Here is a 21,536-nt window from a genome sequence, read left to right as displayed (position 1 = left end):
ACCGATTAAAGACCTCCCCGAAGATGTCGTCAAAGCTGCAATCTTGCTGCGGTAATAGCTAGGAGTTGCCAACGCTCCCCACCGATAGCGCGCACGATATGATTGATGGGCTCCGCAGCTGGTCTACACCTTTCCTCCGCCATCCATCCGTTCCAGCTGCAGCATCTACGATGTTTGTGCCACAAAAAAGCGCCCTGTGATATCGAACCTTATCAACCGCTGCAATCTTGTCGTCCCGCTTATCGACCACCGTCCGAAAGGTACTATATAAGCCGGCCGGCGTCCTGCAGTGAACCAGATTCAGTTGACCACCCGAGTGCTACCTGAGACTGTACGCGACAATGAAGTTCATCATCCTGCTGGCCCTGTTCGGTGCTGCCTTCGGGCAGAACCTGCGCGCTGAGGTCGATCAGCTGCTGCCCTTCCTGAACATGGATGAGGTGCGCACGATCTACGAGCGCTACGTGCAGACCGACGCCCAGGTCGGCGAGATCTGGAGCTTCCTGCAGTCGGAGGAGACCGATGCTGCCTGGCGTGTGCTGATCGGCACCCCGGAGCTGCAGGAGATCAGCGCCTGGACCGAGGTCCGTGGCGTGAGCATCCGCGACTACCTGAACGGCATCGCCGCCATGCTCGGTCTGACCCCGATCACCCGCTCGGTCAACGCTCGCTCGCCGGCTTCCCGCTCCTGGAACGCGATGATGGACGAGATTCGTGCCGCCACCAACCTGGAGGGCGCCGAGGCTCTGGCCCGCACCTTCATCGCCGACCCGACCAGCGAGTTCGGTGAGCTGTACCGCATGACCCAGGCCCGTCGCGCTGGCTTCACCCGCGTCATTGAGCACCCGGATGTCACCCGTTTCTCCGCCCAGCTGCGCGCTTTCGGCGTCGATGTCGACCAGATCATCACCCGCTTCCGCAACTTCTTCGGCTGGAACTAAGGCTTACGTACCACGGACAACTGCTTGGATGAAATAAAAGGAATGTTAATTTGATACAAAAACAGTTTGGTTTGGTTTCAATCTTTTGTCTTCAATGTGCCCGTCTCTTGGACCAATTCTCGAATGTAAACAAACCAATCGTTTTGACAACTGGCCGTCGTCGTCGTTGCCTGGTCGAAGCGAAGGTGGTCGTTCTCGGCTCATATTGACAGATGCGCAGAATCCGTGGCGCATTCCTAGGGCGCAGCGTATATTTAGAGTCCCCCCAAATCCCCTCCTTTTCCCTCCTCGCACTCTGCCAACTGAATCACTTTTGGTCGGGCACGATCGAGAACGAACCTCGTTCTCGGGCGCAGTTTACGACCAGCTTGCGCTCCGGCGGTATCGAGCGTGGATCCGCGATCAACTCCACCTTCGTGTGCGTGTGTGTGTGTGCGTGTGTGATAGGGAGCGCAACCCCTCCGTCACGGTTGCGTACGAGACAGCGACGAACGAAAATGTGTCCGACCTGCATGTTCTGACGCTCTTGCGAACAAAGTGAAAATTCGATAACCCTCTTCCGATTTTGATATCGAGCACACAGTTTTGGCCCTAAACGTGTGAAAATCCCGACAACCCTCAACAAGTGCTCCTCTCGATACGCAGCTTCACTTAAAATCAATGCAAATATCATCAATCGATCACGCCCGAGGATCGTTTGTGTGCGTGTTAGTGGCCGCTTTGTGAGATCATTTCTCTTCACCACCCTCCTCAAAACAACCTCCCCGAAAAAGTGTGTGTGTGTGTGTTTAGTATTGGTAGCTCTCACTATGGGCAATCAGCACAGCATAGCAATTAAGCATGGCAGTACCGCGGGCAAACCGAAGAAAGCCGTACACTGGAAATCCGCAGGTAGGTTGTCGTCTTATCTATTGGTGAGAGATTGTCCCCCTCTGTTCGCTTGATAGAAGCTCTGCCTCGAACATATAACCGAACCTGACGCGGGTTTGGATTTTCACAGTTTGGGCCCGTCTATTTTTAGCCCGGGCCCTGTTCTTCGAGCAACCAGATACGCCGCCGCCGTTACAACCGACTCATCTGTCTGTGTCTTCTATCTCACGCTCTCTGCTCCGTGTGTACCATTGACCCGACCAGAACGTGTAATTCAAATAATTTGCCTCAATTCTCGCTCTCTCTCCTTCTCTCTCTTTCTCTCTTCTTTGCAAAATCATTCTTTCGTATATTTGATAACCCTTTTCTTGTTTTGTGTCTCCTTCTAGAACCACCTGGCCCACCGGGTAAACCGGCCCTCGTGCCAGGCTCACCGTCCTCCGCACCGGATGTGGTAACGATCCGCTGGAGCCGTCCGACCACTGATGGAGGCTCGCCGATACTCGGGTACGTGGTGGAACAGCGAAGAACCGGCTCACCGCACTGGGTTCGTGCCTGTCCGTCGCTCGTCCAGCAGACGGAGCTGTCACTGAGCGGCCTAGAGCCGGGCTGGCGCTATCAGTTCCGTATTATGGCCGAAAACATTGTCGGACGATCGGAGAGCAGTGAACTCTCGGACCCACTCACGGTGACACTGCAAAGGAATGCCATCTCAGCGCCACGCTTTGTGCACGAACTGTTCGATGCGACTGCCGTGGAGAACGAGAAGGTCGAGTTTCGGGTGCATGTGGCAGGGACACCTGCACCACAGATCAGCTGGTTTAAGGATGGGTTTGAGATATACAGCAGTCGGCGGGCGCGCATCATCACCGAGGCGGATGTTAGTGTGCTCGTGATCCATCAGACCGCACTGACGGATGAGGGTGAGATTAAGTGTGCGGCAACGAACCGGGCAGGGCATACGGTGACGCGCTGTCATCTGACGATCGACGCCTATCCGAAGATACGACTTCCTCGCCAGTACGAGGACGGATTGATCATAGAGGCGGAGGAGGTGGTGCGCATGAAGGTGGGCCTGGCTGGACGGCCACCGCCAGCAGTAGAGTGGGCACACAACGGAGAACCACTGACGAACGATGGTCGGCACGAGATCGTCACGACGGACAAGAACTCGACGCTCAAGATCGTCAGCACTAATCGAGCGGATCGGGGCGAGTATCACATCCGTGCGCTGAACAAGCTTGGTGAGGACAATGCATCCTTCTTGGTGACGGTCACAGCACGTCCGGAGCCACCAGGGCGCGTGACGGTGGCAATCTCGTACGGCAAGACGGCCACACTTAGCTGGTCCGCACCGGACGATGATGGTGGATGCAAGATCGGCAACTACATCGTGGAATACAACCGAGTCGGGTGGGATGTGTGGCTAAAAGCGGCCACCGTCCGTCAGCTAACTGCGACGCTGAGCGATCTTATCGAAGGCTCCCAGTATCGGTTCCGCGTGAAGGCTGAAAATCCATACGGAGTGAGTGATCCGAGTGAAGAATCGGAGGTCCTATTTGTGCCCGATCCAAAGCGAGGTATTACAGATGCATCCAAAATGCAAGCACAGCAACCCTCCACTCTACCCCGCAAACGACGTGATCTGTCCCAATCACCAATGCGCGAGTCACTGCCCAAGAAAGCGTTCACGCCCGAACCGTACGGACGGGTGGACGTTATGCGCGAGATGTCCTACGGAACGCCGCTAGATCGTAGCATTGGGCAGGGCTACACAAAAACCATCGCCCCTGTGCCAGCACTCGTCGTCACCGAACCAGCTCCACTAGCAGAGCCCGAGTCGGAGTCGGAATCGATCGGTCCTGTCAGTAATGGGCGCGGAATGGCGCCATCTTCGCTCAAAGCGATGCAAAAGTTCTCCAAAGAACCGAGCCCACTGAAGATGTCCGATCGCGAGCTTTCGTCCACCGGGAACAGTTCGGATCAGATGGGATCGGGCTCGGAAAATGAGTCCAACCAGCAGCAGCCCAGCTCGAAGGCAGCCATCCACAACAGCTCCGAGTTTATGTTGGTCCTGTACAACGAGCAAGAAGCGAAGAAATCGACACGTAAGTGAGAACTCACAGGGGCAAACGGTTGTTTATTGGTTTTTGAGAGTTTGTGTTTTGGCCATTACGGATGATTCCTATCGCGATCGAATCAAAGAAACGATCGAGCTGGAATGTTTATTACGTTACAGTAGATATCTTGTTTTGAATTCCCTTTTGACGGTGTTAAGCGTCATGATCAAACAGATCGGAACAGGTTGCTCGTTGTGAGTGATCGTACAAAATGACAGCAACGGACAACCTTCAAACACTTCAAACACCGTACCAAATCTCTCACGCGCACTGTTTGGCGGCCGCGTTAGACGAAAATGAAAACAATAGCAACAGTTTTCGGTTTCGTTTGGTGTTAGACGGCTCGGTCTATGTGCGGCTCGGCCCAATGACTTATGTTGGTGCGAAATACAGTTAATATTTATTGCCCATTCTACAGCGCAACTTATAAAACACCACTCATTTTGTCACTGCTGCAAGCGATGTTAATTTGATTGTTGTAAATGTGGGAAAAATGCCACCAAACAATGGCAGTCGGATTTTAGGTGTCGAATTTGGAGACTTTATTTCCTTTATTGAATTGAAGCTATTTCCATGAAAAGCCCATCAACGTCGACACCAAACCGAATTGTTTTTTGGTCATTTTTATGTCACCGTTTTTTGTGTCTTGTTATTGTCATGCCCTGTACACCGTTACATACCCAAGTGTGTCAAGTGCTTTTCAAGTTGTCTGGTTGTAGTATACAGTACATCTATTTGTTACAGCAAGCAGCAAACCCGATGGATTAGATCGTCTTGCCATCCCGCTGCAATCGCCTTGGTATCGGTGGAAGTTTCAGAAGGACAGATTCTTCCTCGAACGTCTGCTTGCTAGGCAAGGTGTTGGATCACGCTCTGGGAAGCCTCCTGGAGTTCCTGTTGATCGTCAAGGAGTCTTCAGAATACTGCTAGGTGGTAGCACTACATATCTCGAACGAAGCACGCTGCATGGATCCATCCATTGTCTTTCGCGAGTGTTTCGCGCCTCCTGTCGGAATGAATTCACAACTGTCTGTTAGATTGAGTCCTTAGATCACGCAATACAATAGAGAGTTCCATTTAGTCCGCAATCTAATCTTCTTACTCCAATGAGTCAGTTTGCAGCACACTCTTTACGCACTTGATTAACCGTACTTAACGCAATGTGTGTCGTTTCTCAGAATCGTATCAGAATCTAATGTTGTTGCTTTTTTGGCAGGTAATTCTACCTTCGACTTTGAGCTGGATGAGCTGGTGGCACCTCCACCGCCTCTATCACTCTCCGCACCGGAGCTTAACGTGGAACCACCTCCTGCACCGACGATGCGTGTTGGCGTAAGCTCAACGGAACTGCTCTACGAACGAGCAATGGCACGCTTCTATCAGGCCGTCGCCTATGAAGAATCGGAAAACCAGCGCAAGGAAGCCGAACAGGAACAGGCCGTCCGTCGTCGACAGGCAGCAGCATCGGCACAGGAACCCTCTCAGGACGACAAAACAGGCGCTCCGGTCACGACCACAACCGTCAGCAATCGACTGGCCGACCGACGAAGCAGCCTGCGCAAGCGTCTGTCCGGCGATAAGGACTCGATCGTGAAGCAGTCCAGCTTCGAGCAGGACCAGCCGATCGTGCCACCGTCTCAGCAGCAGCAGCAACAGCTTTCACATTCCACACTGGCCGAGGAAACGATCGTCGAAGAACCGTCGCACGGTGTGGAGCAGCAGCAGCAGCAGCAGCTCGAATCCTTCACCTCCCTCCCGATCGGCTACTCGGAGGGCGAAGAGTCCGTCTCCTCCTCGATGAACTCCATGATCGAGGAGTTGAAGAGGCGCGAGCAGCAGCAGAAGCTGCTCGAACAGCAAGTGCTCGTCCTGCCCAAGCGTCGTGGTTTCATGGATGACGACGAAACGGACGAAGAACCGTACCATCCGGGTGGTGAACGTATGCGCTCTCCTTACCGCAATCCCGATCCGAGCCAAGCGATCGAAGTGCTCACCAAGCCGATGCCGCTGCCCGATCCTAACTTTGTGCCAAAACCCATCCTCAAACGTCCATCGACGGAGGTATTGTCAAAGGGCGAACAACCTGTCGTCAGCAAGCAATCGAGCAGTAATCTACAGCTCAGTCCCCCACAACCTCCAAAGCAACCGACTCCCGAGCGGGAGAAATCCCCCGTCAAAGTGCCAACTCCTCCAACGAAGAAGGAAGAACCTCCGGAACAACAAATGCCCCTGTCCGAGAAGCAACCTCCGAAGGGACAAGACATCGAGCGTGCGATCGTGTCGGAAGCATCCCGCCAAAGGCGTCTCGAATCACGCCAAAACTCCATCGAAGAGTCGCGTGCTGTGGCCGACTTCTACAGCGATATGGTGCAGCAGATTGAAAGCTCGAAAAAGCCACGCAAACTCCCGCTGTACATGAGTCCGGACGAGGTGCGTCGGTTGAATGAGCGTGAGTACTCGCGCAACTCTTCGCGGGCAGGCTCACGATCACCACTGTCGGTAGAGGATCCCTATCTGATGCGGGGTCGTACATCTCGATCACCTTCGCTTGCCTCGGATCATCCGATCGTTGTGCAGCGTGGCACTAAACCGGCACGGGAAAGCAAGATCCTGAGGCAACGGTCCGCGTCGATCGAGAGTGAGACAGCTTCCAGGCCACCGTCTGTTGTGGGGGATAGAATCGGCAGTCCGGTGCAAGCTAGAGACGACGAACCCGACGGACGCATTGGTCGGCCGTTGGACAAAAAGCGCGGCACAGGACGAGCTGGTTCGGGCGTACGGAACCGATCACGATCGAATTCTGCTGCTAGGACAGCGGGTATGCAAGGTAACACCGCAGTAGCTCCGAAAGTGGCTCCAGTAGCAGTAGCACCACCTCAAGTTACTGCTGTTCCGCCTACTGCACGCGTCATCTCAAACAAACAACCTACGCCGGAACCTCCAGCACGCTCCAAACCTGTGCCGGAAACACCGATCGAACCGGAGCCGATGCCACCGGTCGTACCGGACGCGACCGAGCTGAAGCCGACCATCTCCTACCTGACGGATGTGGCACTGTTTGTGATCGCTTGCTGGTTGTATCTGTTCAAAAATCCCAAGCTAGCTATTCCCGTCATCCTGCTGATCATGTACCGGCACATCCGAGAAGCGGTCAAGGACAAACTGCCGACCTGGATGAGGCGAAAGGAAGTCCCGCTCACTAGCTGAGCGACAATCTGATCAGGGACCACACATCTCTCTATAAAGACATTGTTTTGCATTGCCCCGCATTGAAGAAGGATGTAGATTGGGGGGCAAAAGGGGATTTTTTTTTCTAAATATTGTCGTTGTTCCGTAGTCATCCACAGCTTTTGGGAACCAGCCAAGACATCGTAGCCGATGCCGGTTCCGTGTTCCGCACCGTGTTCGCGTTCAGCACTCTTCGGTGTTCACATACATTTACTCTACTTACTCGTGCACTAGCACTTTCTCAGCTGCACGTTAATGCACGAAACTCACGCGGACGGCGGATAAGGAATCTCTCGGTCGAAGTTATTCAACCTCGCCACACAGAAACCAAAAAAAAACGCTTAAATTAATATACCAACACGACACATAACAACGACGTTATTCTACTTGTGATGCACACTCACGCACGAACTCTCACACGACGTTAATTACGAGTGCATCAAGGGATGGAAAGGAAACAGGGAGGAAACAGGCTGACAAGAATCGTGTTATTCCCGGATGCAACCAGATCACTTTAATGTGGCGATGCTGCGTCGTATGTATCGTTTGTATGTATGCTGCACACACAGAAACACACACTCAATACGATTATTTTTGTTACCTCTCGACCACCAATTGTTGCTGCACATATATTTGCACATTGGCTCGCTTTCATTGTACGCAGGCGGCACCACGGCATTGCCGTTGCTTGTGTTTTATCTTACTTTGTCACACTAAATCGCCATTTGTTGGGTGGGGCTGTAGAGAGCAGCCGCCATTATCATCAGCGTCTCATCCTCATCGCGATCTTAGCTCGACCGCTATGGTTACCGTATTTGTATTTGTGTACCGTGTTTTTTTACACCACAGCATAAATGTGTATGTATATATGTTTTTTTTTCTTGCAAAAAGCGAATCGTGAAAAATAAAACGTTTAAAGTGTACCCACATTCACACCGAACGCAGATTGATTGTGGTTTTACTGGAACACAACACAGTGATTAATCACACCACCGCAATGACATGCAAAAATGTATCGATTATATTCGTTATAAGCTGAAACCAGAGTAAAAAAACGAAAAAGGATCCTTCCCATACCGGGAATCGAACCCGGGCCTTCTGGGTGAAAGCCAGATATCCTAGCCACTAGACCATATGGGATATGTGAGAGAGGGCTGCTACGTTTCAAACAGAATACGTTTCTGTACGCATCAAAACACATTTCACCATCAAATATGTATTGCGCAGGACCTGCAGAAGCGCATTTATTAAAAATGCACATAAATGCACCCCTGCACCCCTTCACCCAGCCAGCTTTGCTTGCTTCCGTGGCTCTGCACAGTTTCCTTTCACTAACGAAAGTTTACGCCTAAATGTAGGCAATGCACACAAGGAAACCTTGAAAACTTTCGAATGGCTTTGAATAAAGCTTTTACGAAAGCTTTCTAACGTTCCCATCCACCCAGAGCGAGAGAGAGAGAGAGCGTTGAATTAAACCAATTTCTTTGCTTTATTTCATATAATCAGAAAAGAACAACAAATTGTAATTATGTTTGTAATACAACCTTTATTGTTCGTTGTAAAATGTAATTGCCTTTCCCTGACACCATCTGCGTGTTAAAAAAAGCACAAATCGCACTTAACCACTAACCAGGTGCAACTTTTGTAACTCACTAAGAACAATTGCGCACGGGCTCGCTCTCTCCCTATTGGTTTGTAGTGTGTGTGGTTTGTTGCTTCTACGTCTGCTGCTGCGTGCGCAAACATCACATTTAACTAAGCTTTAATACATTACATTTGCTTCTCTAGTAATTCGGTGCGTATCGTATCGTAGCGCGCTAAAGCTGGGTTGCCATTTTATCACAACCCTTCTTTACCTTATCAGTATCAGCGTGAATCAGAGCTTCTATTTACACAATTCAACTGGACCTTATTATTACACCATGTTGAGGCGGGATTTTGCTCGGTTAGTACGTGTTGGACAGCTCTATCTATCTTACGGGCTAGCGTTTGTAAAAATTGTTTTGGAGAAAAAATGTCCCTAACACTTTCGTAGACTCCGTTTTGTTTTCACTCTTTCTGCTAGGGACAGCTATCACAATTGCGGTGTGCTTGGGTTGAGAGGGAACCTCCTTTCCAAGCGATTCACATGCTTTTCACAACACTCTTCACTCACATACACACGGTCCCCCACTGCGCACAATGACATAGTGGGTGTGTGTGTGTGGGGGTGGGAATTTTCAAGACCAATGCTCAAGCCGATCCGATCAGGAACCAGGGCAGCACTACCGTAACGGCAATGGCCGCGACACACGTCACACAAACGACGATCATGTTGGAGACGGCACCGGCCTGCTGCTGTTGCTGTTTCGCCCTGCTCAGCTCACTGTCCGTGATGAGCAGCTGATCCTCGTACGGGTCTTTGGTGAACTCGAGCACCTCCACATCGTACCGGAACTTCACCTTGGAGGACTCCCGGCGCCAGAACAGATGGCCCGAGTCCCGCCGGTCCAAACACCAGACGGGTTCTGGGGGTGGGATTGCTGCAAAGAACAGTTTTGCGTTAGTTTTGAGCTCACAGGTTGTATCGGTTGTAGATCGTTCTGACTGCTTACCTGAAATAGTCATGGTGTCCAGTGTAACCGTTTAGATCTCTCTGCGACGCGTTAGAAGCTCGCCTACGCGCACAAACTCGCTGAAACAAGCGCGATAGCACGAGCGCGATGTTATCGATTCCGGCGATTCCAGACTAATGACGGTGGTCCCGCAGCGGCCGAGCGGATTCTACCCCTACGAATGAGGGTGTTCGACCTTTGCACGCGGTTTTACTCGAACAACGAAAAAAAAACCCACTCTCACACACCCACCGCGCGCACGTCAAATCACTTCAAACGAGTGTCTGTCCGTTGGAATTGTGATTCGTGGATTTCCTGCCACTTGAGCGATGAGTTCGTACTATGGGGTGGTAACCGTCTATTTTGACCGATAAATCCAAAATCCGTGTTGAAAGGGGGGGGGACTAGATTTTCGACAACACAAATTGCAATTTGCTGATAGTGGCGATAGTGAAGCGTGTGGCACGAGAAGTTTGATTTTTTTTTTGTTCGGTCGATCGAGGTCACTTGTGTCCCGGCCGGGGTGGGAGTGTCCAGGACGTATGAAACGACTTTCAGCTACAGGGGGTACGGTGGTCCGGTAGAGTGTCTGGAAAGGGAAGGGGAAACATGACATTGCAAAAGAAAGAAAGTATACATTAATATGCGCCGTACTCGCCCTCTCCCTCCCTCTTCCTCGTTCTCTCCGATAGTACATACACAACACAGTTGTTTATATCTATTTTTGAGCCCCCCCCCATGAATTGCCGGTTATTTTAGCAAAAGGTATTTTTGCCCTCCCCCAACCAGCTCCAGTGAGAGTTGTTTGCTTTTAACCCGAAAATGCATGTCAATGCTGTCTGTTGTTTATCGCGCGAGTTTCTTATGCGAGTTGGAAAGCAGTTCACCATGGAACCCAACGGCCGCTGCCCAAGGGGGGCTTCTGTTTCATGTCCCTCTGTCTGCTCAAATTCTGCTGCATGCTACTGGAAAATGAAAACTGAGCTGTAAACAAACACTTGAGAAGAGGTGGGTTTTGATAATGGAGTTCTTGCTCCCAAGCTTCCCCCTCAACTGGTTTGATTGATGAGTCTGCTGCCGGAGACTGTAACTCAAGTACAGCGTGTGCACACTTGGTAGCTATTTTATTACATTTTAATTATGTGTTGATGCTGCAAAAGGCGATATACAGCAAACTCTCTCCTTTTTGCTATCGGTTCCAAGCCAAATAGACAGCTGAACAAATAACGCTTTATGTTTGTGTGCTTCCGGTATGCCCGGCGCCCCGTAGACTCGTGCGTAGAAAGTGTTTTGCAGCGTATGCCGCAACAGTCTCCTCCAAGGCATTGGCGCATTAATACACTGCGCAGTAAAACACACTGCTGAAAAGACGCAATTGATGACCCTCCCCCGAATCTGCCCTCTTAGACACACACACCCCACCATACGAGGAGGGGATGAAGTTCTTCTTCTTCTTTCTCATGTCATGTCAAAGATCGACGGAACAAGTCGGACAGGTTTTGTAGTTATCGTTATCGAGTGTGAGCTAAATATAGAGAAGGCGGGATATTATTGGCGCTTGCCGCCTGAGGGGCCGGTCGGGAGGTGGGTGTGTGTATGTTTTTCTAACAGTGGGATTCCTTTTGTGAGGTGTTTGAAGCGTTTGAAAAGGTATTTTCGAGTAGTTTTCGTTGCAAAAAATAGCAAAATAGTACAAACCAATGAAGAGCAAATCTGATCTAATGCAGTTGATCGTTAGATGCATCTCCCGTATTGTCTAGTGGTTAGGATATCCGGCTCTCACCCGGAAGGCCCGGGTTCGATTCCCGGTACGGGAAAGAGACTATTGAGGTCTCTGTATCCTTTTTTGTTGGATGAAATATCAAACAATGCACCTTTGTGTGGCGGTGGTCTTTCTTTACTCACAAACAGATCTTTGTGAGAAACTGTTTCCATTTGCGATCGAGGAGGTCGCTTAGAAACAAACAACAAATGTGCCACAAATAGAAACGTTTTCAAGTGGATTACGTTATTTTCTACTCCCCAGGCACACACACACTCATACATACACAGTGTATCGATAGAAGAATGCACCGAGCTGCAATTATTGCCATTTTCATTGTCACGACTTATCGCATCGCGTCCATATTGATAACAACGGGGAGGGCTTGCTTGATTGTGTCGTTTTTTGTGAGTGAGATAGAGCAAACCAATACACACACATACACACAGAAGCAAAAAAAGGCTTGTTATTAAGGGTTTGGCGAAAGAAACATGATACGTTGTGCTGCTTCTTCTTGACAGTTTAGAAAGATGTTGCTTTCTTTTGTAGGGCTGTCTTAGAGGGTCGTGTCGTGTACGATAAACGCTTTCCTGCTTGTGCCAGGTCAGGGTTAACCAACCCGCACGGCTTATCCATTGGATTATTGACCACGTGTAGAGGGCTCTACCGTGCTCGAAAATTCGAAACCGGCATGAAATCACCCGATCCCCGGGTCAAGTGAAGTCATTGAACGCGTCGCTACACCCCACCGGTAGAACCACCAGTCCGGTTCCGTCCAGTGGCCAGGTCAGCACGCTGGAAATTCGCTTCGCTCGGCGTAATTGAGCACAATTGGTTCGATGGCCGAACGTGGGCACGTTTGCACCCGCGTGCCCTTCGGGTGGTCGTGGTCTGGCCGGCGCTCGACCGATCGTGGCTGCTTCCGATTAGCATTAAGCGGTGCGCTGCGCCATCACTGACCCAGATCGGTAGGGGGACGGTAGCTGCTGAGGTAAGCAACCAGTGGCCAGGAAAGGGTGACTTTGTTTCATACCCAACTTCGTTGTCCAACAAACAACTCATGGCATTGCCAGCGAGTGGCAGATTTCCAAAACACCCTTTACCACGTGCGATCAACGGCGATCAACCCCTTTGCGCTCTAACAAAGATGCGTGACGCTGCAAGCACGGAAGAAAGCATCCAACGGCGGGATGGTGGATGGAGGCATGTGATTTATACACGACCGTATCTCATCCGCGGGCAGCTGTTTATTTAACACCCCCCCTAGCCGGTCCAGTGGTCAACGAGATCACTCACACAATCTCCGCGCGAATGACGGCCGAGCGTGGTGGTGCGTTATGCGCGAACCAATGGCGCGGGAGACGATTTGTGTGTAATTACGAATTGCAAACGCGTGCGAGTGTGGGGGGTTGATAAAAGATGTATGTATGCACATACTCAAACACCTCTCTTACATAAACATCCACACACACACACACACACACACACACACACACACACACACACACACACACACACACACACACACACACACACACACACACACACACACACACACACACACACACACACACACACACACACACACACACACACACACACACACACACAAAGACCAGACAGCTGGGGTGAGATGTGATAAGGGGGTTATATCGCAACCCCTCCCGCCGTGTATGGAGCCCGCAGTAGGATCCGTTTAATTGCCTCAGACCACATTCGGATGTGTGTGTGTATGTGGTTGTGTGGAACTAGTTTTATCACTTAAGTAGCTGAAGGTCGCTCCAGCGCAAACACTGGAGTATCCGCATTCAAACGCGCATTTGTGTCACACAACTCAAGCTCGTTGCCTACGCAAATCCGCCACATAAAGTTAGAGCCTACGTGGACCGACACCTATCCTATCCATATAGTGAACTAGATCGCGATTCCCCAGCACGTCAACACGTCAACACTGTGTATTACTTACATTCGATCAGTGCGCCACAGAGAGGAAGTTGATCTTCTCCAGCTTGCTTCACCGTTAGATCATTCGATCGCAACAACACAACACGCTGGCGTTCGTCTCTAGGCACGCAATTCTGCCGATATTTTATGAATGATGTATAGGAAACACAAACACACACCTGGATATCGCACTAGCGAAAAGACACAGCCGCAACGAACGACGCGTCGCACAGTTTTGCGCGACCGGGCGCGGTTGCTCGCGAACGGGTTGGCGCGCACACACGGGTTCGCGCTTACGTCACGCACTCCGGTCGTCTGTTGCGTGTTGGAAGGGAGGGAGAGAGACAACGAGAGCGCACTCGAGACAGTTTGTGTGTGCGTGTTTGATTCGTTTTGTTTGTTTGTTGCGTCTTTTTTTGTGAGTGGTTTTTAGTTTGTTTTCGCTTCCTAATGGCTGCAGTACGTCTGCCCGAGATTGACACACTGGATCCCCGTACGAGCTGGGGGGAGTCGACACTACTGCCAGAAAAGGGCTCGAAAGGGCTGTCTCCGGGGTGGCTGAAAAAACCGGTTTCCGCTCTCCCCCAAAACCCCCTAACCCTCCGCCACTCAACAACCCCACCGAAAGGCTTTTCTTGTTTTTGCACGAGCTGGCACAACACAAACGACACTGCTGCTGCTGCGGTCACGCTGTCAAGCCTCGTGCGCCTTTTACCGCGTTACTGTGGCGTTGGTTGTAGAAAACAAAAAAACACCAGGCGCCTCTCACTGTAAATTTGCATTTGCAGACACGCACTTGCACTTGCACTGGATGGATTTCAATAGGTCACAACGGCACACCACACCACAGGTCTTGGTCTGCTATTACTTTCATCACGGGTCACCGGTAGTTTAAAAATCGATTAGCAAATGCCAAACCACACCTTTGACCCCTTCTCCTTTTTCCCTCTCCCTTAGGGTGACACACACAGCAGTAGCACAACTGTAAAATTTTGAATCTCAAATCACCTCAGGTTACGCCACCTCGGGAGCACGCGTGGACGACCGCAACGGCCTCACAAACCGAAATGCTTGCCTTGTTTCTTCTCGATTCCGTTTCGACTGACTGGCTCGGCCCCGACTCGAGCATGGTGTGTGTCACTTGTGCGCTTGTATGCGTGTTTTTGCGCGCTCCGTCTAACGCAAAACAAACACAACCTCGTGCGGCTCTACCACCAATACCACCACCACCAGCAGTACCATTAGATGGGTAGTGATCGCGGTATTGATCGATCGATCGATTCGGGTACACACAAAGGGCCCCGAATGGTCGCGAATCGCAGCTGCACATGAAGGGCACACGCTCTCGCGCGCATCTGGTACGCGAAGGGCAAAGCACATGATCGCGCACTGCACGGATCGCGGATTTGGCATGCGGGTAGATCACGGTTATCACGCCGGATCGATGTATCTATTGGGATATATGGTCAGACAGACGAACCGGTACAGACGCGTTGCTTGACCACTTTGTAATTCAAATGTTGGCAACACTGCACCACGGGTTGATTGACGAAGCTTGAGTGGAATTTTACTGCAATCGGCAGTGGACAGTGGTGGACATAAATGTCCGATCATGTACTGCACGAGCGCTTATTTGGTATCATGTGCACATTTGTACTGATTAGATCGTTTGTTATTATCAGTCGCTCAAAAATTAATGATAATTTTAGGCAAACAGTTACTTCCGAGGATTCGTTTTGGACTGGTTGTCTGTCCACCCTCAGTTAGCAGTCATGTGCGAATTAAAGGCACACTCTTGGGGGTAGAGAGAAGATGACAACATGGTTTTCGATCGTGCTAATTCCCCCCCGTGGGTTTGAACCCGCTCGCTTCCTCCGGGTTCGTGGTCTATTGTTACTCCACAATCAAGCAAAATCAGCACTCCACAGTGTGACAATTGCAAAACCGGTATCAATCGGTAAAATCTACCCTTCCTGCTGCGCCACCGATGAGTCGTCCACCAAGTACACGCGTACATCAGGGCCACACGTGAGCACACGCGTCTTGCATAATGGGACCTGCTCGGGTTGCGTCGGCTTTCAATGCCAACCGTAGTGAGCACCCGAATGGATGCACCCGACGTGCATGGCGTATGCACATCATGTGCCCTTTCTTGTTAAAAATAGCAACTTCCCTGGAACTTCCCCGAACCTCCGGCTAACTGCGCCGTACTCGCACCCAGCACGTGACCAAAACCCCCCTTCAATCTCACCTGTGGATCGATGAGGCCAGGGCACTTCGGGATGTTCCCTTCGCGGGACACGGGGCCACTTCGAGCAGAGCGTGGATTCGATTACACCACCAAGGTGACCAGTGCGATGAAATATCAGATGCCAGATGAGCGACGACTGCTGCACACAAACTCAAAGCACAATCAGCAACAGCCGATTGACGTCATTTACAATCAAGAACTTTCTTAGCCAGAGCTCCCAACTGCTCCCCGCCACGGGACATTGACCGGTGACCACAAAACGCTCTCTAACGCACACAGACACTACCAGCTCCAAGCATTGGCAGCTAGACTAGAGCCCTATCTACACCAACCACAAGGGGTCACGCTACGTGATCGTTCTCAAAACAATCTTCCTAATAATGCGAACAGTTTGGCTGTGTTTATGTTTTTGCTGTAATCGTGCACAAAGCATTCGTATAATGCTTTGAGGTCAATTGTTTATTACAAAAAAAATGGAAGCACACCTTGCAACACTAGCCACCTTCCGTGCCTCGTGTAGGGAAGGTAATTACGAATTTCCCTGTGACTGTGTGGCACCGTTGCGACGCTTTCGGGGTTTCTTCTGTGCGGTGCTGGACACCTTCGTCGAAGCTGCTGGTGACTGCTTAGAGGTTGATGTTACCGTCGAGGTCGTCGTTGGCGTTGTCTTAACCGTTGCTGTTGCTGTTACCGGTGGTGTTGTGGTTAGAGCATCGACCCCACTTGGCAGCAGTACCGGCTGCTGACGACGCCCTACCGTCTCGAAGATGTTGTACGGTCCCTGGTTAAGGTTGTAGCTGTGCTTGAAGCTTTTCGCCTGCGTACGCTGGGCGGCAGTCACTTCTGCGTCATCCAGGTAGCGCAACTGCGGTAGAATACTGATCACGAACAGCCGGTAGTCGTTGTGTTCGAGCGTGGAGTTGCCGTTGAAGGAGGAGGTCGCACCCGGGTTACCCATCAGCGATAGGTACTTGAGCGAGGGGCAGCATTCGCGGATGCGATAGATCCAGTTCTGCAGGTTAATGATATCACAGTGGTTGAGCCAGAGCAGCTCCAGGTTGGGAAGGGTCGGTAGCGTTCGCTCGTCCGGTTGTACGTTCTTGTCCAGGATGAGTGTGTTCAGCTGCCGGAAGTGTGTCAGGAAGGAGAGGTCTCTGCAGGAAGACACAAGGACAAATGAGTTCCAGTGGAAAAAGATCCTTTACATTGATCTCTGTCTCTTACTTGATTTCATTGTAGCTCAAATCGAGGATCGTCGTCGTGCGGGAGAACTTCTCGGCGATTTTGCGCGGGATCTGTGACAATCGTTCGTACGCCAACGAGAGCCGCTCGCCGTTCTGGTCAATGTCATCCGATTTGCTTGAGTCACTGGGAGAGATAGAATTGCGAACAAACAATTATATAAGACCTATTTAGCTTCCTTCCCTGTTTTTTTCCACAAAAACTCACCTTCCGGCACTTTTAATCGACATCGCGTCCGATGACCAGTCGTAGCTCAGATACAGCTCATCGTCCTCGTCCATGGTGGAGTAATTGTCGACGAAAAATCTGGAATCAGAAACCCAAACAAACGGAATGTATTCTTCATTCCATCAGTGTGTGCAATGGGACGGAACGGGATGGAACGAATGGAAGTAGCCGGGACAATTTGTTTTCTGATAACAGAACATTCGTGTACCGCACCGAAATTTGACGGTTCAATGCGCCATTAGACAAGCGAGCGAGCGAGAGAACGAGGTTAGTCAAATAGGACACAATCGAATCAACACAACAGCATCAACACAAAAGAGGTTGAGAGATGAACGATCGGGACAACGATCACTGTGCTTTTGGATGAGTAATGATGATGATGAAGATGATCCGTGTGCTTGTTTCTATTTACATCATTGTTTCGAGTCTTCTAATGGCCCTTTTCTTTGCTATTTTGTCCACACTCCGACACACTTTCTCTTAAAACTTCAGCCGCAGAGTCTCGGTCCCGGTTCGCTGCTCCAATGCGACTGAAGAACTACACCATGCAGCACGCTTTTCAAGGCACTCTCTCGCTCTCTGTGAGGCCCTAAAGAGATGTCACAAAACACAAGCCATAAAAAAACGAGAAAAGTGATCCTCTCTTGATGAAGATAACGTCCTACTTCGTCACCACACACACACGCACACTGCCCTGCCCCATCATTACCCGTGGGCTTAGATTGTGGTTAAGCCTGGGATTGTTGCATCCATCGAGTGGTTGCAATTGTCGGTAAGAGGGCAAAAAAGGCACATGTGAAAGTACTTGAACAAAAAGACACACGCTAGTGGCGCAAAATCTGAAACGCATTCGATTAGGGATGGAACGCTTCAGCGCCCTCGGACAGAACGCACCACAACGTGACGATCATCAAACGATGACGGTGTGATAAGAGACCGTGCCGTGACTGTGCCACTTTCTCTCACGGGTATTCTGCCGAGCTTATTATCAGCTCAGTATACGATAGCGTCGTGTTCCGGCAGCTCGTTTCGATGATGCAAAGAAGAACGTGATGTGAATTCGGTACTTGATCTTCTCCCAACGAACACTGATCATGCAACTATACCGCCACTACTGTGTGGTAATCTCTGTTGATGCTGCGCAATCGATGGACCTTTGAATTTCCGCAGCTACTCTTCCCTTTCCTTACACTCATCGTTGCAGTAATTAATTTCCCCCCTGCGAGGTCATCTTGGCAGATTACGGAAGTGTAAATTGTGCCGATTGAATTATGCGTTCGATTGATACATTGTCCGTTGGCGCTCTAAACATGGCACCCATCCACCATTCCCCTTTTGCTATTACGCACTTTCACAAAATGACGGTCCTCTCCTGCGGTTCTGCGAAGCTCACTTACCGCTCATTGTAGCCGATGGCTTGCATAATTGATACTGATAAGGACGATCCTCTGGGACAATTTGTCAGAATGCTGCACAATTGTGATCTTTTCACTTAAAGATGCCTCTGCTTGTTGTTCACCGTTTCTATTCACGATCTACAGAAAACGCACGCTGTCGTTAGATTAAGTTTAGAAATACATTCAAACGATTGTTTCCCAAGATCGTGCTGGGTGCAGCAGCATAACGAAACACAACACTTCACACAGCACAACGAATGCTTAAAACCTGCAACGAATCGAATCCGTTGTGGCCGATTGTGTGCCCTTTTTAGTCCGAGTAGTTTTAGCCGCGATAAGCGCGCGCTTCCTGTCGCGTGCTACCACACACTTGCTTGCGTTGCTGCCACAGACCAAGTGACGCAGACCGTGCCGAGGGCTCCTTGGTACAGTGGTACAATCTTTGCATACAGAACTACTGCATGTGTGTGTGTCCGTGAGAGTGGGCCAACCATTTCCTACTTTCCCCGAGAGCTCCCGAAGGAGCGGCACCGCACATCGATTCCCACGCGGGACACAGCCTAGCAGCAAGTTTATTAATTTGGACCACGTTTTCTGAGCATTTGTTTCTTTTAATAAACCGCAACCGCGGAATCCTTAGCAGTGCTCTGTTGGCTGCGGTTTTGCAATCCACTCCCGAAACGGGAGCGTGTTTATTTTGTACGCGTCAAGGCCATAGTTTAAAAACTCCATTCCAGTCTGCCCGGTACCATCCAGGGCTGGGTGGATTGTGTTAATCGTATTCACTTTGAGCCCCACACCATTGAGCGTATTAGAATCGGTGTGATTGTGTAAGTGCCAATCAGTCATGAGCAATTGATTCGGAACGCATTGCAGCTAGCGACTAATCGGACGTTGGGTTGGGAGTAAAGTTCTGACTTTGAGGCTGAAAAGAAGATGAACAAAAAGGCACAGTTAGTTAATACTTAACCGTTAGTTAAGAGCTCAAGCTCGAATGGTAATGAAACGAAGCTACTAAAAACAGAAGCTTGCTAATATCCAAAGAAATCAGCAATTTTTATTTGACTATGGATTACTATTTAATAATATTTGGCAATCGAAACAATTTTCTGTTCTTAAAACAGTCTCAACGGGTTTTAACGGATGAAATAATATTCAAATTCTACCTTTCATGTCCAAACCAACCTGTTTGGAGCGACCACTGTGCATGTTCCAATCGCATTTGCAGTAGTGAACTGTACCCCATAAACGCAACCCGGTGTAACTGTCATTTTTACGCTTTTGACGTCTCGTACGAGGGAATCGTTTGTTTACAAACAAATCTGTTCGCGACTAGCCGACTGTGCAAATTAATTAGAAAATTAGAAGATTTAATTTAATTTAAGTGTCTTTATGTTTGTTGAAGGGCTAGTTGTGTGTTAATCAGATAATTTTATCCAACCGTTACCAGTTACTACTCCAAACAATGAACGAATTCATCCGAGGAACTTGCGACGAGATGTGTCCAAAAGCGGAGATTGATTTGTTAGTCTGAACTTCTGCTACTTTCTGATTGCGATTTTCCGTATTACAATGCAATTTTCTTGTCTTTTCCAGACGGATCCGCGAACGGATGGTACACTTCTTCGAAACCGATCCCGACGCCGGTGCCGCGGGTGTGCCGGATCGCAGTCGGATGGTGAAAGAGTTTACTCGGTCGGCTGCCGACCGACGACAACCAAAGCCGTGGGAAATACGCACACCCAGAATGCTGCTGGAAACGGTCCATTATCTCCTAACAATGTTTGTATAGCGACGGCCCAAACATCTTACTCGATATTTACGCTCATTGTCTTTCCATTTCAGTGTGCTTCCCGACCCACGGCGCCCGTTCCATCAACGCTATGAATTCATTTTCGATCGTATGCGAGCAATCCGGCAGGAAATGGTCATACAGAACCTGTCCGTCGGTGAAGTGTTGCCCATCCTTGAGCCGATAGTACGCTTCCTCTGCTACAGCGCCTACCGGCTTTGTGAAGCACCGATCGCGGAGTTTGATCCGAAAATCTGTGCCCAACACCTGCAGGAGTGTTTGAAGAAAGTGCTCCGCTGCTACGAAGAGCTCGACGGAGGCGATTTAAATCGGTTCGAAATGGAACGACTGTACCTTTCGTTCAATATCGGCAGCCCGGAAGCGACACAATCGGCGCTGGCACGATACGGTGCCTCGGAACCGGAGCTGCGGCTTCACATTACCACGCAGCTAGAGTGCCACCGGGGGAACTATTGCGCGGCGATACGAAACCTGCTCCGCTTTAGTCCGCTAGAGGCGGCCGTCGCCTCCCTGCAGCTGCCCCAGTTCCGGCGCCGGATGCTGCAGCAGTTCTCGATTGCGTACCAGAGCCGCGTGCAAACGGTACCGCTCGAATGGCTGGAAAGCGTACTCGGTTACGAGGGTCGCGAGCGCACGTGCCTGGCGAACGATTGTCGTCACTATAACCTTCAGCTGGTGGCGCGTACGGACGGGACGGACGCCGGGGAGGGGAACCGTAGCTGGGCGGTGAAATTCGAGAAGGCTCAGTTCGATGGTCAGCGATGCGCGGTAAGTTTTTAATCACCATCCATCCATTCATCCAATCAATCGAGTTTGCCTCCGTTTGTTGATGCTCGTCGCGGAGACGGGCCCAAGCCGATAGTCGGTTGCGAGATAGCGATCAGTACCGTGTATCCGTTCGTTCGTTCGCATTTTTTCCTTCTAGCTTCAACCACGCAAAGTCCCCCGAATCGAGGATGTGTTAGATCGTTGCCGAAACATTTCAAGGATGTTACTGGGCGGGTTCTATGGATGATCAGTGCAGCGGAGGGGCAGCATCGACGTACACCGATCTCGTGTGTGATATTTAACAATAAAAAAGAGAGCAAATCAAACACTAATCCATTACTAGCTTGCGGTCCGATGACCATCGTTAAAAGGTAGGCA

General features: G+C 50.4%; 6 protein-coding genes and 2 non-coding genes across 10 annotated transcripts in view; 5 read left to right on the top strand and 3 right to left on the bottom strand.

Moving 5' to 3' along the window:
• The first annotated feature begins 278 nt into the window (after positions 1-278).
• LOC120898500 (protein G12-like) lies at positions 279-1,005 on the top strand. Its single transcript, XM_040304440.1, has one exon. It carries the CDS (start codon positions 342-344, stop codon positions 939-941), a length of 600 nt encoding a protein of 199 aa, XP_040160374.1. The 5' UTR covers positions 279-341; the 3' UTR covers positions 942-1,005.
• Positions 1,006-1,282: 277 nt separating this feature from the next.
• LOC120898496 (titin) lies at positions 1,283-8,105 on the top strand. 2 transcript variants are annotated; one of them, XM_040304434.1, is made up of 4 exons: positions 1,283-1,832; positions 2,201-3,919; positions 4,676-4,861; positions 5,148-8,105. In XM_040304434.1, the coding sequence occupies exons 1-4, from the start codon at positions 1,751-1,753 to the stop codon at positions 7,136-7,138; spliced, it is 3,978 nt and encodes a 1,325-aa protein (XP_040160368.1). In that variant the 5' UTR covers positions 1,283-1,750; the 3' UTR covers positions 7,139-8,105. The 2 variants fall into 2 exon arrangements, with proteins under 2 accessions (XP_040160368.1, XP_040160369.1); XM_040304435.1 differs by lacking the exon at positions 4,676-4,861.
• A 122-nt stretch (positions 8,106-8,227) lies between these two features.
• Trnae-uuc lies at positions 8,228-8,299 on the bottom strand. Its single transcript has one exon. It is a non-coding gene; the product is annotated as a tRNA-Glu (tRNA).
• Positions 8,300-8,685: 386 nt separating this feature from the next.
• Positions 8,686-14,603, bottom strand: LOC120898501. Its single transcript, XM_040304441.1, has 3 exons — positions 13,482-14,603; positions 9,754-10,342; positions 8,686-9,681 (listed from the first exon to the last, which is right to left on the bottom strand). Exons 2-3 carry the CDS (start codon positions 9,764-9,766, stop codon positions 9,392-9,394), a joined length of 303 nt encoding a protein of 100 aa, XP_040160375.1. The 5' UTR covers positions 9,767-10,342; positions 13,482-14,603; the 3' UTR covers positions 8,686-9,391.
• On the top strand, positions 11,499-11,570 carry Trnae-cuc. Its single transcript has one exon. It is a non-coding gene; the product is annotated as a tRNA-Glu (tRNA).
• Positions 14,604-16,110: 1,507 nt separating the features above from the next.
• On the bottom strand, positions 16,111-19,026 carry LOC120898498 (leucine-rich melanocyte differentiation-associated protein-like). Of its 2 annotated transcripts, none has more exons than XM_040304437.1 (4): positions 18,578-19,026; positions 17,160-17,258; positions 16,935-17,078; positions 16,111-16,864 (listed from the first exon to the last, which is right to left on the bottom strand). In XM_040304437.1, the coding sequence occupies exons 1-4, from the start codon at positions 18,601-18,603 to the stop codon at positions 16,240-16,242; spliced, it is 894 nt and encodes a 297-aa protein (XP_040160371.1). In that variant the 5' UTR covers positions 18,604-19,026; the 3' UTR covers positions 16,111-16,239. The 2 variants fall into 2 exon arrangements, with proteins under 2 accessions (XP_040160371.1, XP_040160372.1); XM_040304438.1 differs by lacking the exon at positions 18,578-19,026 and adding an exon at positions 17,593-17,862.
• Positions 19,027-19,886: 860 nt separating this feature from the next.
• Positions 19,887-21,484, top strand: LOC120894350 (SAC3 domain-containing protein 1). The gene is made up of 4 exons (XM_040296876.1): positions 19,887-20,101; positions 20,174-20,359; positions 20,423-21,158; positions 21,316-21,484. Exons 1-4 carry the CDS (start codon positions 20,043-20,045, stop codon positions 21,403-21,405), a joined length of 1,071 nt encoding a protein of 356 aa, XP_040152810.1. The 5' UTR covers positions 19,887-20,042; the 3' UTR covers positions 21,406-21,484.
• The window catches only part of LOC120894346 (opsin-2), a 56,515-nt gene continuing 56,166 nt past the window's right edge, over positions 21,188-21,536 (top strand). Inside the window, exon 1 of the mRNA XM_040296868.1 lies at positions 21,188-21,529. The gene's annotated coding sequence lies outside the window, so the exon portion shown is untranslated. The remainder of the gene's footprint in view (positions 21,530-21,536) is intronic.

The sequence above is a fragment of the Anopheles arabiensis genome, chromosome 2 (genome assembly GCF_016920715.1).
Source record: "Anopheles arabiensis isolate DONGOLA chromosome 2, AaraD3, whole genome shotgun sequence".
Taxonomy (NCBI): domain Eukaryota; kingdom Metazoa; phylum Arthropoda; class Insecta; order Diptera; family Culicidae; genus Anopheles; species Anopheles arabiensis.
This window is presented reverse-complemented; position numbering and strand designations above follow the sequence as displayed.